General features: G+C 40.6%; 1 protein-coding gene across 2 annotated transcripts in view; it reads left to right on the top strand.

The window, feature by feature from the left end:
- The window catches only part of tesk2 (testis associated actin remodelling kinase 2), a 100991-nt gene that overhangs the window by 59249 nt on the left and 26212 nt on the right, over positions 1–15530 (top strand). For both annotated transcript variants that reach the window (XM_067990133.1, XM_067990134.1), the window contains 2 exons: positions 5878–6024; positions 14662–14741. In XM_067990133.1, coding sequence (XP_067846234.1) covers positions 5878–6024; positions 14662–14741 — 227 coding nt within the window. The remainder of the gene's footprint in view (positions 1–5877; positions 6025–14661; positions 14742–15530) is intronic.

Here is a 15530-nt window from a genome sequence, read left to right on the forward strand (position 1 = left end):
AAGAGAATTGTATGTACAATCTTAGGGAGGCTTGCCCTAGCAGCCATTCTGTCAAATTAAGTGACTTTCACTCTGGCCCAAAAGGAGAGCTTTCATTAAGCCAGGAACAAAAGGAATTTTACTCTGGCTGTTCCATGACCCTAAAATTCTTGTGCCTTTTGACTTTTTTTGGAACAGAAACTAAATTTTAGATTTTTTTTTGAGAATTTCAAAATTGCTGCTGTGCCGTAAGCAAAAATGGACAGGGGTGTTTAAAGTAAAGATGGACTGCTCAGAGGATTGTGTAGATGCAGTAGATCTTAAAGATGCTTATTTCCATATGTCAGTTTTAACCAGCACAAGAAATGTGTGGTTCCACATACAAGAAGAAAATTGCCGGTACTAAGGAACTTGTGTTCAACGACACACCTGTTTGAGTGTTTACAAAATGGTTGAGAGATTGCAGGTCATCGGTGGCTATAGCAGTCTTACATTTGTCCTTGTGTAGATGGTTGGTTGATCCAAATCTCACCTTCGAGATGTCAGGACTGCAGACTGGTGTGTTCCTGTATTTCAGTGATTTTCATTTCTTGTGAACGTCAAAAAGTTGAATTCATAGAATCATAGAAGTTACAACATGGAAACAGGCCCTTCGGCCCAACATGTCCATGTCGCCCAGTTTATACCACTAAGCTAGTCCCAATTGCCTGCACTTGGCCCATATCCCTCTATACCCATCTTACCCATGTAACTGTCCAAATGCTTTTTAAAAGACAAAATTGTACCCGCCTCTACTACTGCCTCTGGCAGCTCGTTCCAGACACTCACCACCCTTTGAGTGAAAAAATTGCCCCTCTGGACCCTTTTGTATCTCTCCCCTCTCACCTTAAATCTATGCCCCCTCGTTATAGACTCCCCTACCTTTGGGAAAAGATTTTGACTATCGACCTTATCTATGCCCCTCATTATTTTATAGACTTCTATAAGATCACCCCTTAACCTCCTACTCTCCAGGGAAAAAAGTCCCAGTCTGTCTAACCTCTCCCTGTAAGTCAAACCATCAAGTCCCGGTAGCATCCTAGTAAATCTTTTCTGCACTCTTTCTAGTTTAATAATATCCTTTCTATAATAGGGTGACCAGAACTGTACACAGTACTCCAAGTGTGGCCTCACCAATGCCCTGTACAACTTCAACAAGACATCCCAACTCCTGCATTCAATGTTCTGACCAATGAAACCAAGCATGCCGAATGCCTTCTTCACCACCCTATCCACCTGTGACTCCACTTTCAAGGAGCTATGAATCTGTACTCCTAGATCTCTTTGTTCTATAACTCTCCCCAACGCCCTACCATTAACGGAGTAGGTCCTGGCCCGATTTGATCTACCAAAATGCATCACCTCACATTTATCTAAATTAAACTCCATCTGCCATTCATCGGCCCACTGGCCCAATTTATCAAGATCCCGTTGCAATCCCAGATAACCTTCTTCACTGTCCACAATGCCACCAATCTTGGTGTCATCTGCAAACTTACTAACCATGCCTCCTAAATTCTCATCCAAATCATTAATATAAATAACAAATAACAGCGGACCCAGCACCGATCCCTGAGGCACACCGCTGGACACAGGCATCCAGTTTGAAAAACAACCCTCTACAACCACCCTCTGTCTTCTGTCGTCAAGCCAATTTTGTATCCAATTTGCTACCTCACCTTGGATCCCATGAGATTTAACCTTATGTAACAACCTACCATGCGGTACCTTGTCAAATGCTTTGCTGAAGTCCATGTAGACCACGTCTACTGCACAGCCCTCATCTATCTTGGAGATGATTGTAGCTGATTTTTGATAGCCAAAGGTATTAAGTGATATGGAGCCAAGACGGGTGGATGGAATTAGGATACATTAACAAAGGGAGAAATATAATACAGATCAGCCATGATCTCATTGAATGGCAGAACTGGCTCAAGGGGTTGAATGGCCTACTCCTGTTCCTATGATGCACTATTTCGTGTTCGCGGGTGTCCCGTTTTTCAAATATCTCTGGAAGTAGTCTCCTTTTCACCAGACTACTTCCTTGTGCACCAAATTTAGGTGCTATTTCCTGTTTGATGCAGTGAGAATTACAATAAGAATCTGGGTGGTGGATGGACAAGCATACTGTATTTTCTATTTTGAGATCAATGTTTGAATCTAATAATGGGGTGAAGTTTCTTTGCCCAGCTGTAAGAATTGTAAGTGAAATAGGTTTTGGCATTTTCAACCCCATTTCTAGTGGGTTCAAGTCCATAGCAAAACTACTCATAATTTAATACGAATTGGCAATCATGAGAAATAAGGATACATGGTGTGGTAACTGAACATAGTACCAATGCAGAAGAAACTTCTATTTCTTCTGTAGCTCACTTAAGATTACTTGATGCTGACCCTCGTTGTCAAAATGGAACAGTATTCTATTACCCCAGAACTCTCTTACGAACATACAAAATAGGAGCAGGAGTTGGCCATACGGCCCCTCGCGCCTGCTCCGCCATTCAATAAGATCATGGCCGATCTTCGACCTCAACCCCACTTTTCCGCCCGATCCCCATTTCTCTTGATTCCCCTAGAGTCCAAAAATGTATCGTTCGCTGTTTTGAATATACTCAATGACTGAGCATCCACAGCCCTCTGGGGTAGAGAATTCCAAAGATTCACCACCCTTTGAGTGAAGAAATTCACCCTTATCTCAGTCCTAAATTGCCCACCCCTCCTCCTGTGACTCTGCTCCCTAGTTCTAAACTCTCCAGCCAGGGGAAACAGCCTCTCTCTGCAACTACCCTGTGAAGCCCTCATCTTGATCAGCATGAAAATTGGCAAACATTTTTGAAATAAAGAACTGAAAGTTACTTTCTATATTTGATTACCAAAATAAACTCTGCCTTGGTGTGTGTTATGAGGCTGGAACAGATTCTGAGTATTTGGAAGATAGTTTACAGAACCATCCGGATCTAAGGTATTGCATTACAGCCTTGTTACACACATATCTTTGGTAGTTGCTGATAAAAGCAACCATTGTGATTGCTATGTTTTGAAGTGTGGTTGCAATTCACTTGGTTAAAACAGGGATATCTAAGGTTTTCAGACAAAATAGTAGCCTGATTTATGGGAATACCAATCCTTTTTTTATATCTTGCTCAGCATCTTCTGTATATACTGCATGAGCATGCCTAGCTTACTAATGGTAAGAATCATTATAGCTGTTTAATATGTTTTGATGTCTGGGGGTAAATGGTGTCTATATAATTCTCCCTTTATTATATTTCTCCCTTTGTTAATGCACCTATTTTGATTGTAGCACATAGACATTCAGCACTGCTGAACTACCTGCTCGAGCTACCCACATTGTTTCTGTGATAGGAAATTATTTTAATTTGTCCACTTAGTTTAGTTAGAAGAATTATTCACTAGAATTATACATTGTCTAAAATTCTCCCAGAGCTTCATGAATCCTTTTAATGCCAGTTATTTAGCATTGTGTTCAGTTTGCTTGTTTGATACACTTGCAACAATTTCATCTTTAGTACTAGGAATTGACACCTGCAGGAGAGAACTTTCTACAGGATTGCAGGCTGATTTTGCTTCCAGGCCAAGTAGCAAAAGTGTGGAAAAACACCAGAGTTAAATTGAATTGGCTAAACTACAAGGGTCATAGAGCTTTTTTGTGTTTGGATGAAGGTGGGGATAGTCTACTGGCAAATATACCAGGCAGAACTGTTCCACCAAAGGACTTCCGAGGATTAGTCTTGGAGTGTGGTGACTCAACACCCCCCCCCTCCCCCCAGGATAGCCTTCTACATCAATATTTTGTAGCAGAAGACTACATACAACACAGTCATTGTTTGTGTCTGCTGTCTTGCTTGGCTGAGGACTTTGGATTTTCAAGCAGGCTAATACGCCAAGATATTGAAGATGCCTTTTTTCAATTGTGGTCACTTGATCAGCAGAACTGCAAGAGTGTGTCTCGGGTGACTTCAAGTAGCTAGCCAAATCTATCTTTGAATTTGGATGTCCATTTTAGTCCTGAGTCAGACTCCTGCAGTATTAGGAGGATGCTGAATGAGAACAAGTATCAGATTCTCTAATATCTCATTCTCCATATGCCAAAATCTATTCAGATCCTTTGATCCCTCTTTAGGAATGCATTGTTTATAGATATACATTAATCTTGTGTAATAATATTGATTGTATATATGCGTTGTTTTTCTACCACAATTCAAAAAGAATTAATGTGTTCTTTCAGGGAGATGTACAACGATATGGAAAAGGAGAGTATATTGGGTAATGTTATGAAGTCCTTGGAGGGGGCAGCATCCATAATAATTCCCTTTGTTGATCACCTGGGTTTAAATCAAAGAATGTGAAAGATGCTACCTTAGGGAATCTTGCAGTCTGTTTTAAATATGTCTTTAGTGTGTCACATAATATTGTCATAGTATCTTCATGAAGCCAATTTATTCAGTTTCCCTTTTCAGCCAACAGCATAATCTGATATTGTATCTTGTTTGCAAAATGTTAATTTTCCAGCTAATGAACTAAAGACAAAAAATACCTAATTGTCTTGCTGCTGTACCAGTCATTTGTGGATTGGATTTGATTTGACAGGTGGTGTCTGGAACTGTAGAATGCTCATTCTGCTTGATGGGTCATGATCTACATAGCTAATGTTTTAAATTAGTAATTAGCTGAATTCTTTATCATCTAACACATACAAGGCTATGGACCAAGTGCTGGAAAGTGGGATTAGGCATGATAGCTCTTTTTTGGCTGGCACATTCATGATGGGCCGAATGGCCTCCTTTTGTGCCATTTGATTCTGTGATTCAAACATAGTGCTGGAAGCAGTTCAGAGAAAAGCCATGAGGCTACCACTAGTGTCAAGAGTCTGCGTTATGAGGAAAGATTGGAGAGGTGATTTATTTTTTGTTCTCGGGATGTGGGCTAAATGCCATATTTACTGAGGTGTGTGTGATACTCAAGTGAAAGGATAAGGTAAATCTGGATTGCTACTTTAAATTAAATTGTTGGAGTATGAAAAGAGGACACAGGTTTAAATTAGTAAAAGGAAAATTTAGTTCCGATATCAGGAAATTGTTCTCACACAAAGACACCAATACTTGGAGTAGACATCTAGGTAGGGTAGTGTGGGAGAAAACCCTTTAAGAAACAATTAAATGCTGCAATAGGGGGTCTGTATTTTTTTTTTGGATGGGTGAATAGCATTCCTTATCTGAAATTATCTTTTGATGTAATATTCTTCAACACATTGTCTCCCAATAAATGGTGTTGGTGGGATGAATAATTAAATATGTTGATTTCACATGCATAATCCTATATCTACTTTTGTATCTGATACGGTTCATTATCTCTAATATTAGTAACTGGTTCGAAGGGCTGAATGGCCTGTTCTTGTTCCTATGTTCCTAATTATACAAACTGACTTAAAACTCCTCAGAGCCTTACTGCAAAAATCTTATCCACCATTGAATGATGGGATATGGTTTTGCACCTGCCAGGAGAGTTCCTGATCTCAGCTGTGATGCTTTTGGGATGCAACTGGAGTGTTGGTGTGCCTGCAGAGTTACACAAAATTAGATAAGTTATCCTATAGCACACTCGTACATCTAATAACTGGTCAAAGCGATAGGTTTGGCAGTAGGTTGCTCAGAGAATTACTTGGCGAAAAAAATTACACTAGCTGTTAAGAGCGTTTTTAGTGATCAAGCCTAGCTTTTTGGCTAATGGTGGTCAATGTGAGTAATAGTATTTTAGACTGGGGTTATAGATGGGAAGTGAGCACAGCATGAGGCCACTTCAGATGGTGATTTCCTTTCTTGTGTGCTTTCTTTTCAGTACATTAATAGAGGGAATCTCGAACAGTTGTTGGACAGCGGCGATCATCTATCCTGGCCTGTCCGGGTCAAAATAGCATATGACCTTGCCTCTGGGCTCAGCTACTTGCACTCAAAGGGTGTCTTTCATCGGGACCTGACCTCTAAGGTACAGTATATGGAGTGAGAAATCAATTTGTTTCTTAGGATGCTATTTCAATCTTGTCACTTTGGCAAATAGTTAAGTATCTTGTATTGAGTCTATTTCAAAATTATTTACAAACTAATGGAGCAAAAGCACTTGATAGACAAAAACACTTTTGTCAAACATCGAATATGTATTTGTTGAGCATACTGTAGTAATTAAATCTTGCTTGATCTGGGGAAATCATGTGCCTGATATTTGTGCATACACAAATATCGTCATGAAGTTGCAGATAGGTGGTACTATATATGATGGTGTACTCCAACATTGTATAAAACTCTAGGCATCATTGCATGACTACATTTTTCTCCAGCTAAGAAGGTAGTGTTCTTTCCTCCTCACATTGCATCTCTAGAAGAATTGGGAAAAGCCTCTGGTTTCTCCTGAGGGGTAGTTTAGATTAGATAGTCCTTTACAGTTTTATGAATGAATTCCTTTTAAGCGGGGCTAGTCTGTGGTTTTTAATCATTTTCAGTTTTTTCCCGAGATTAGAGATGTTTGGCTAATGAACCTTCCTGATGAATTTCAATAGAAATGTTGTTTTCTTCAAGACATGCGTAGAATAAAACAAGAGAATAAAACAAGAAAATAAAACATGAACGACGTTAGATTGGCTCAATTTTTGGCAGTAAGCATTTCCCTGTTCAGTTATCGACATCCACGTACTTGTAGGCAGTCATTTCAAATAGAGACATAAAGCAAAGCACAAAATGGGAATTTACAGTTAGTGGACAGTGTGCCTCAGAGTTGTTATTGATCTGCTACAACTGGAATGACAATCCTGTAATCTGTGCAATATGTTGCCTGCATCAATCCAGGTGAGCAACTCCTCAATTGGTACAAACTTAACACCCTCTGCCAAAGACTTTAAATACTATGCAAATAGTAATAGCCTTGTCATGATACATAAAACACTACTCACCAAAATATGACACTGCTACCTGCTGCGTTTTGTCTTTGGTGCTCCAAATGCACGTGGAAAGAGCATCAGATCCATTTGTAATATATTATGGGTAGACCCATAGTTCAAGAAAGGCCTCTAAGTCAGGAATACTAATCTTGGTGCATTCAACCACTCTTAATTGTGTATTTCTGAGCACTCACCGGCACTGATCAGTGCAGAGAATCTATCAACGTTGCTTGATGCCAGGGATTCCTGACAGCAGTACCGATTGATCCTGAGTGTCCATCAGTTACTAAGCCAAAGGCAAAATGGTTGCTCTCTGAGGATGAAATTCTTAGGTTGGCAACGCAGAGCTGCTCTGGCACAGGGATGCCTAACAGAGAAATTCTGGTCGCTCTCTGAAACATGTTGCTGACACTGCTCGATACCAGTCACCTTTCAGGCAACTCACCTATAGAAATAATACAAAAAAAAATAGAACTGTGTACAGTTTTGGTCTCCTTACCTAAGGAAGGTTATACTTGCCTTAGAGGGGTTGCAACGAAGGTTCACTAGATTGATTCCTGGGATGAGAGGGTTGTCCTATGAGGAGAGATGGAGTAGAATGGGCCTATACTCTCTGGAATTTAGAGGAAGGAGAGGTGATCTCATTGAAATGTATAACATTTTTAGATGGCTTGACATGGTAGATGCTGAGAGGCTGTTTCCCCTGGCTGGAACTAGAGATCATTGTCTTAAAATAGGGGGTCAGCCATTTAGGACCAACATGAGGAAAAATTTCTTCACTGAGGATTGTGAATCTATGGAATTCTCTATCCCAGAGGGCTGTGGATGCCCATAGAAACATAGAACATAGGAGCAGGCGTAGGCCATTCAGCCCTTCGAGCCTGCTCCGCCACTCAATATGATCATAGCTGGTCCTCTATTTTAATACCATATTCCCGCTCTCTCCCCATACTCCTTGATGCCTTTTGTGTCTAGAAATCTATCCAGCTCCTTCTTAAATATATTCAGTGACTTGGCCTCCACAGCCTTCTGTGGTAGAGAATTCCACAGGTTCACCACCCTCTGAGTGAAGAAATTTCTCCTCACCTCAGTCCTAAATGTTCTACCCCGTATCCTGAGACTGTGAACCCTCGTTCAGGAGCCCCCAGCCAGGGAAAACTTAGTCGTTGAGTATATTCAAGACTCAGATCAGTGGATATTTGGAAACTAAGGGAATCAAGGGATATGAGGATAGGGCGGGAAAATGGGGTTGAGGTAGATGATCAGCCATGATCTTATTGAATGGCGGAGCAGGCTCGGGGGCTGTATGGCCTACTCCTCCTATTTTTTAAGTTCTAAAATTGCATCCAAGGAGAAGCTACTGGAAATACTTGAACGTACCTGGAACCAGGCCCTGCTTGATTTCCCCTGGACCCCTTCTGTGTGGAATGGTTAGCCCAATACAAATTGCAGAAGAATGGTCATCATTATTAACCTATTTTTGAGGAGTGTTCCCGCAGAAGCATCCTTAGGAAGTTGATATGAGGATAGGGATGTTATGTGAAATCTTTTCCAGGTTGATCAGCAATAGAGTTACAACTGCTTAACTTTTTTTAAATTCATTCATGGGATGTGGCCGTCGCTGGCAAGGCCAGCATTTATTGCTCATCCCTAATTGCCCTTGAGAAGATGATGGTGAGCTGCCTTCTTGAACCGCTGCAGTCCGTGTGGTGAAGGTTCTTCCTCAGTTCTGTTGGGTAGGGAGTTCTAGGATTTTGACCCAGTGACTATGAAGGAACGGCGATATATTTCCAAGTTGGGGTGGTGTGTGACTTGGAGGGAAACGTGCAGGTGGTGGTCCCATGTGCCTGCTGCCCTTGTCCTTCTAGGTGGTAGAGGTTGTGGGTTTGGGAGATGCTGTCGAAGAAGCCTTGGTGAGTTGCTGCAGTGCATCCTGTAGATGGTACACACTGCAGCCACGGTGCACTGGTGGTGAAGGGAATGAATGTTTAGGGTGGTGGATGGGGTGCCAATCAAGCGAGCTGCTTTGTCCTGGATGGTGTCGAGCTTCTTGAGTGTTGTTGGAACTGCACTCATCCAGGCAAGTGGAGAGTATTCCATCATACTCCTGACTTGTGCCTTGTAGATGGTGGAAAGGCTTTGTGGAGTCAGGAGGTGAGTCGCTTGCCGCAGAATACCCAGCCTGTGACCACCTCTTTTAGCTAAAGTATTTGTGGCTGGTCCAGTTAAGTTTCTGATCAATGGTGACCCCCAGGATGTTGATAGTGGGGATTTCGGTGATGGTAATGCTGTTGAATGTCAAGGGGAGTTGGTTAGACTCTCTCTCTTGTTGGAGATGGTCATTGCCTGGCACTTGTCTGGCATGAATGTTACTTACCACTTATCAGCCCAAGCCTGGATGTTGTCCATGTCTTGCTGCATGTGGGTACGGACGGCTTCATTATCTGAGGGGTTGCGAATGGAACTGAACATCCCGATTTCTGACCTTATGATGGAGGAAAGGTCATTGATGAAGCAGCTGAAGATGGTTGGGCCTGGGACACTGCCCTGAGGAACTCTTGCAGCAATGTCTTGGGGCTGAGATGATTGGCCTCCAACTACTACCATCTTCCTTTGTGCTAGGTATGACTCCAGCTACTGGAGAGTTTGCCCCCTGATTCCCATTGACTTCAATTGTGCTAGGGTTCCTTGGTGCCACATGCGGTCAAATGCTTCCTTGATGTCAAGGGCAGTCACTCTCACCTCACCTCTGGAATTCAGCTCTTTTATCCATGTTTGGACCAAGGCTGTAATGAGGTCTGGGGCCGAGTGGTCCTGGCGGAACCCAAACTGAGCATCGGTGAGCAGGTTATTGGTGAGTAAGTGCTGCTTGATAGCACTGCCGACGACACCTTCCATCACTTTGCTGATGATGGAGAGTAGACTGATGGGGCGGTAATTGGCCGGATTGGATTTGTCCTGCTTTTTGTGGACAGGATATACCTGGGCAATTTTCCACATTGTCTGGTAGATGCCAGTGTTAAAGCTGTATTGGAACAGTTTGACTAGAGGCGCAGCTAGTTCTGGAGCACAAGTCTTCAGCACTATAGCTGGGATGTTGTCGGGGCCCATAGCCTTTGTTGTATCCAGTGCACTCGGCCGTTTCTTGATATCACGTGAAGTGAATCGAATTGGCTGAAGACTGGCTTCTATGATGATGGGGATATCGCGAGGAGGCCGAGATGGATCATCCACTCAGCACTTCTGGCTGAAGATGGTTGCAAAAGTTTCAGCCTTGTCTTTTGCACTCACTGCACCCCCACCTCCCTTCATAAAATTACTGTGAAAGATGCCTTCCTCTGGGTAAGATGGTCAGATTCTCTGGAACAGGACTGGTTGAACCATGGAAGAGTGTCTGGATGAAGGAGATGATTCCCTAAACAAATCCATTTGCACTCTAGTTGATTTAATAAAACATGCTACTTAAAGGGGTAGAATAGACCTGCACAGCTGGTCAATCCACAAGGTACTGCTTGAGAATTTCCCCTTTCCGCCCTTAGTCTGCAGGTGATTGGGAACTGGACAGTCCTGTCGATGAGGAGGAGGAAGAGAGGAACATACTGAGGGAAGCAAAGTTCCAAATTTACAGAGGCAATAATGTGTGGGTCACTCAAAGCCTCCATATACTTTAATCCAGGGGTCCCTTACCCCAGAGGAACCCATTCTCCAAATCTTGCATAGACTCCCAACAAGTGACCTTTATGGGCTTCTTACAACCATCTTTCTTTGGGCCACAGTATGGGTATAGTAATCGGGGTCTGGCCTGATGTTAGCTTACTGGAGATCAGTTCCAAAATTGAATGAGATTACTAGATCTACTCTGTTTGTGTGATGTTTTCTTGACATGGGAAATCTATACAGGGATAATCTTTAGCCCCTAAGAACGCCAAATTAATTGAGCAATTAATTTACTGGCAAAGGTCTAATCAGGTTGTGCCATCAAATCAACTGTTTGGCCTGACGTGGGCATCTAATGTTATCATTGTGCTTGCCTGGGTGGCTGGTTATCTCAGTACCTTCTGCAGAGTCAACAAAGGTGGCATTTCACTAAGTCATAGCACCTGTTAGCATGGCTGAGGTTTGTCATAATCATGGAAAAATCCCACTTGTGTCCAGCATAAGACCTGTGGGTGAGGCCAACTGGACAGTGTATTATTTTGCAGCCATTCAGAAAGAACACCTCACAGCTCAAGTTGGATCCAGGAAATGAGTGCAGGATTATAGATATCATAGACCTAATGTCTGCCATCTTTTTGATGCCATATGATGAGCTGTTTAAGGATCCTCCAAATGAATCTTAGAAAATTGGTCTGTACATTTGCTACTGCCTTTAGAAGTCATGATACAAGAGAGTGTTAGTGATCAGCATCTCATAGTGTGGTGATCCCGCATGGAGGTGACTCGGAGTCAAGGTTTCTTCTCCAAATGAACACCTAGCATGCTGTATCAAAAGTCTAACCCTTAGTGTACCGTGCACTGTTCTGGAGAAGGGTGTGGAACAGAACTGAGTGGTCTTAATGCCCAACTGTTGTCAGTTACATCAACAAACCATGTGGATCGTTTGCCTTAACACTGCAAATTTTGCAATGTTAGGCAAAGTTAGCCCAACATCTTGTATATGTGTATACAGAATCAAGTAGAAAAAGCATGGTCTAGCTGCATAAATAGACCTCAACATTCCATTGAGGTGATCAATCTAATTTTTGACACATTGAGCTATCCGGAGTCACTTTACAGAGAAGAATAAAGGCTGATGGTGCTTTGTCGTGGGGCAACAGGACAGTTTCCCTTGAGAGCGTGCTAGTCTCATAGTAGCTGAGGTTTGGGTATGTTTTTACAGTTTTCCTTTTAGCAGTTATTCACAAGATTCCAATGGAGGAAACTACGATCATTTTTGTGCCTATTGATCAAGAAAGAAATGGTTCTTGGCGTAGTGAGATTCTGTGCAGAGGGTCTCCTCATTTTGAACATTGTGCAGTAGCTTTGAACTTCTAGTTGATGGCATACCTTCGGAGAGAACCAGCTCTGAGGAATGAGTCCCGTCAGTTTATGATTACTACTTCATTGGTATCCAGCAAAGCCTGTACTCTTAAAGGCTTAATGTGAAATGTTTGTCCACTGGTCTTAGGACAGCTTCAAACTGTTTGAACATTATGTTAGCAATTGTTGCTAAATTCTCTCCAATCCTATCAAGAGCACACATTGCTGCTGTTAGTGTATCAGTTGCTTTTGGTAGAGATGGCACTGGAATACATCCCAATGGTGTCTTAGTTTATGCTTAGCTGCTTAGAAAGTGTGATGTGTCATTCATTCTGTGGGTTTGTAGGGACTGGAATTTGGTTTTTGAGCAAATCCTTATTAGAATAATTTGAGCCTGTGTTCTTGTAACTGAAAATGTTGTATACAAGGTACAGATTTTTTGGTGTCCTGTTACTGAATTTGATTTGGAGAATACATAGCATCAGCACTTAACTCTATACTTAAAGATTCATTGTTTAAGCAATAGGACCATACTCTCAAAATTCAACTTTCAGTGCAATTTAATAGCGTGTGTGTGTACACTAGATTTTGTTACTAGTTTCCACTTAGCAACCATCATTTACAGCAACTAAATGCTACAGAATGTGCACAAGAACAAATGTTCTTTGCACTATCTTACGGTACTGTCACTAAGCACCCTACTAAAAGCTGCCATAATTCTAAACAATATGTTAACACTCCCTGTATAAACAGAATACATGGAGGACACCCCTTGGATATTGATGGTTTTCCATTCAACACCAATAATGTGCTTCAAAAAGCACATATATAATTTTAACTGTAGACAAAATATCTTAAGTGCTTTAAGCAATAGAGAGATTCAGTCTGTATTCTGCCTGCAGACAATCTGCCTGCATCATTCAATGACTGCCATAGCTAAAACTTTGGTTAAAAATATGATTGATCCTCATCTCAGCATAGAGACCTAGCAAGCTGCGTGCGTTCGTAGTGGACCCATGTTATCTTGGTTTACATGTGGATAGGGCAATTGGTCTACATTCCAAAAATGAGTTTTGCTTATGATGTTGTGCCGAAATTTTATCTTGAACTTTCTTTCAGTGGAAGAAAATAAGTGTCAATTAATTGACTTGCACAAGGCACTGCCCTTTTATGTGGATTGTAGAAATACCATGGTATCAAGGCAATTGCTTTTCCTTTTAGAAACCAGACTTTAGGCGAATGCACAGCTAAATAAATTAGTGAATAGTATAATAGAGTTTATTTCCTTGTGTTATTCCTGGATAGGATAGGAGCTAATAGGAAAAGTCAGAGCTCATTCTGCTTGAGCACTGCATGCTATTTGGATCTACATTCAGAGGGTTCCTCTTGAGGCCATCTGTAAAGAAGCTGAACATCCTCATACAAGCTTTCTCAGCCTACCTGTTGCCCTTTCTGACATAGCATGCCTTGGAATGGTTTTACTGCTTACTTTAGATGTTTGTACGATTGTTGTTAATTAGGGTCTCCGTGCTGGCTGAGGTCAAAGAATTAAGGCACATGCCCAGAACATGACCTGACATACAGTGGAGTAGCAGGAGACTACTTGATTGAATGCAATGCAGATTTCTCCCAGGTCTTTCAGCTGTGATGACAGGGGTATCTATATTTGCATGTGCAAATAAAATTTCTCAAAGAATGAGCAGGACCCTATCTGTAGTAACAGACCATATTTGTACATAAGGTGCTTGCAATGATTTATATTAGTATTCATGATTTTCAAAAACTAAAACCTGTTGAATGCCATTAGGAAAGTGCTGTGATATTAAAGCAGTGATTATAACATCACAGGGAAACAGAAATTACATAAAGTGTGGATTCATTGTGTATAATATTTGTTTAGTGGGTGGATCTAAATTATGATGGAACTGCCTGTTAAATAAATTTTGTATCCAAGGGTTGTCGTCCATGTATTCAGTTTAGAATACATGGAGGGGTTGTTTAGAACTATGGCAGCTTTTAATTGGCTGATTTCAGTATGGTGCATAGTAACACTGCCATAAAATAATGTAAAGAACATTTGTTCTTCAGTGTACATTTCTGTAGCATTTGGTTGCTGTAAATGATGGTTGCTAAGTGGAATATGTGTGTGTGTATTCTCCAAATCAAATTCAGTAACAGGACACCAAAAAAATCTGCAATTTGTGTACAATTTTAGTTTTAGGAATAGATGCTAGTTTGTGGGGCTGACTTGGTTAATAAAATACTCTATCTGATGTGCATCTAACAAATGGACCTCTTACAAAGTAAGCAGGTGTTTTAATTGACATAGATCAGTTTTTTAAAAACTTATCAGCTAAGATTAGAAGCTCACTGCCTGGATGGTCATTGATTCATACTTTTACAACTTTATACATAGCAAACGGAGTCCAATGTATTGTCTACAAAGGATGACCAGTTTTAGCTTGATTGCTCTAGAAGGAATTTATATATTTTTTAAAAAAAATCTTGAAGGAGATGCTTTTTGACCATAGACTCTAATATCTTTCCATGGCTGTTAACTTAGTTTGGTTTTAGTCTAAAGATGTCCATGGATACGTTTTCTGGGACATGAGGGCTTAAAGAATTGTATATACAGTAATTGTCATTGAAAATTGTGCTTTTATCTCCCGTAGAACTGTTTAATTAAAATGGAAGAGAGTGGATACACTGCAGTGCTGGGTGACTTTGGGTTGGCAGAGAAAATCCCTGACAAGTAAGTTTATCTTTTAAATGAAGTTTTCCTTAAAGTAGCAGAATCAAATTACTGTTACTAGTGTAACTGTGACAAAAATGTTAATCTGGAAAAACTTTTTTGTTGACTTGAATCTCTTTAAAAAAATGTTAAGATATTTAATCAAGTTTTTAAAGTACAATAGTTTTATGCAGTGTGAATGCACATGATGCCCTTTAACCAACATTTTTATATATATATATTATACATTGCACATGGACAAAATATTATACACCATTTTTAAATATTAAAAATTGTTTTTGATGACTGAATAATTGAAACTCCAGGATTTTTACCACGGTTTGGAGGTCACATTCCATGATTCTGCTGATTTACAATTGAGGCCATTGATTTTATGGTGGCTAATAAGTCAAATCCTGTTTTTGTTATGTGGAAGTCTGTGATCGTTATTAGGGATCAAGTTCTGCAATTCCGTTCATTTTTTCTGTGCAAACAGTAGATCAGTGGCTTGTTATTGGCCAATTATTTGCATTTATTTAGCTTTCTGTATCAATTTACTTTTTAAAAATGGTCTTCTCTAATATTTGGCTTGCAATCCTCAGTTTACTTTTCTGACCAAATGATCATCTTTTGCTTTAAAGGAAGTTTAGTTGTGGAAAATGGCTTTACTTTTTGCATTTAACGATTTGTGCATCTGTTTTTAAAAATATGTATTTGTCCCTTTACAGCATAGATTGTGATTAAATCTCATGCTTTTTATTAAAGCAGTCAAGTTCGCTGTTTTTTTTTAAACGGAAATGAAAGACTTAC

This window comes from Heptranchias perlo, chromosome 9, assembly GCF_035084215.1.
Source record: "Heptranchias perlo isolate sHepPer1 chromosome 9, sHepPer1.hap1, whole genome shotgun sequence".
Taxonomy (NCBI): Eukaryota; Metazoa; Chordata; class Chondrichthyes; order Hexanchiformes; family Hexanchidae; genus Heptranchias; species Heptranchias perlo.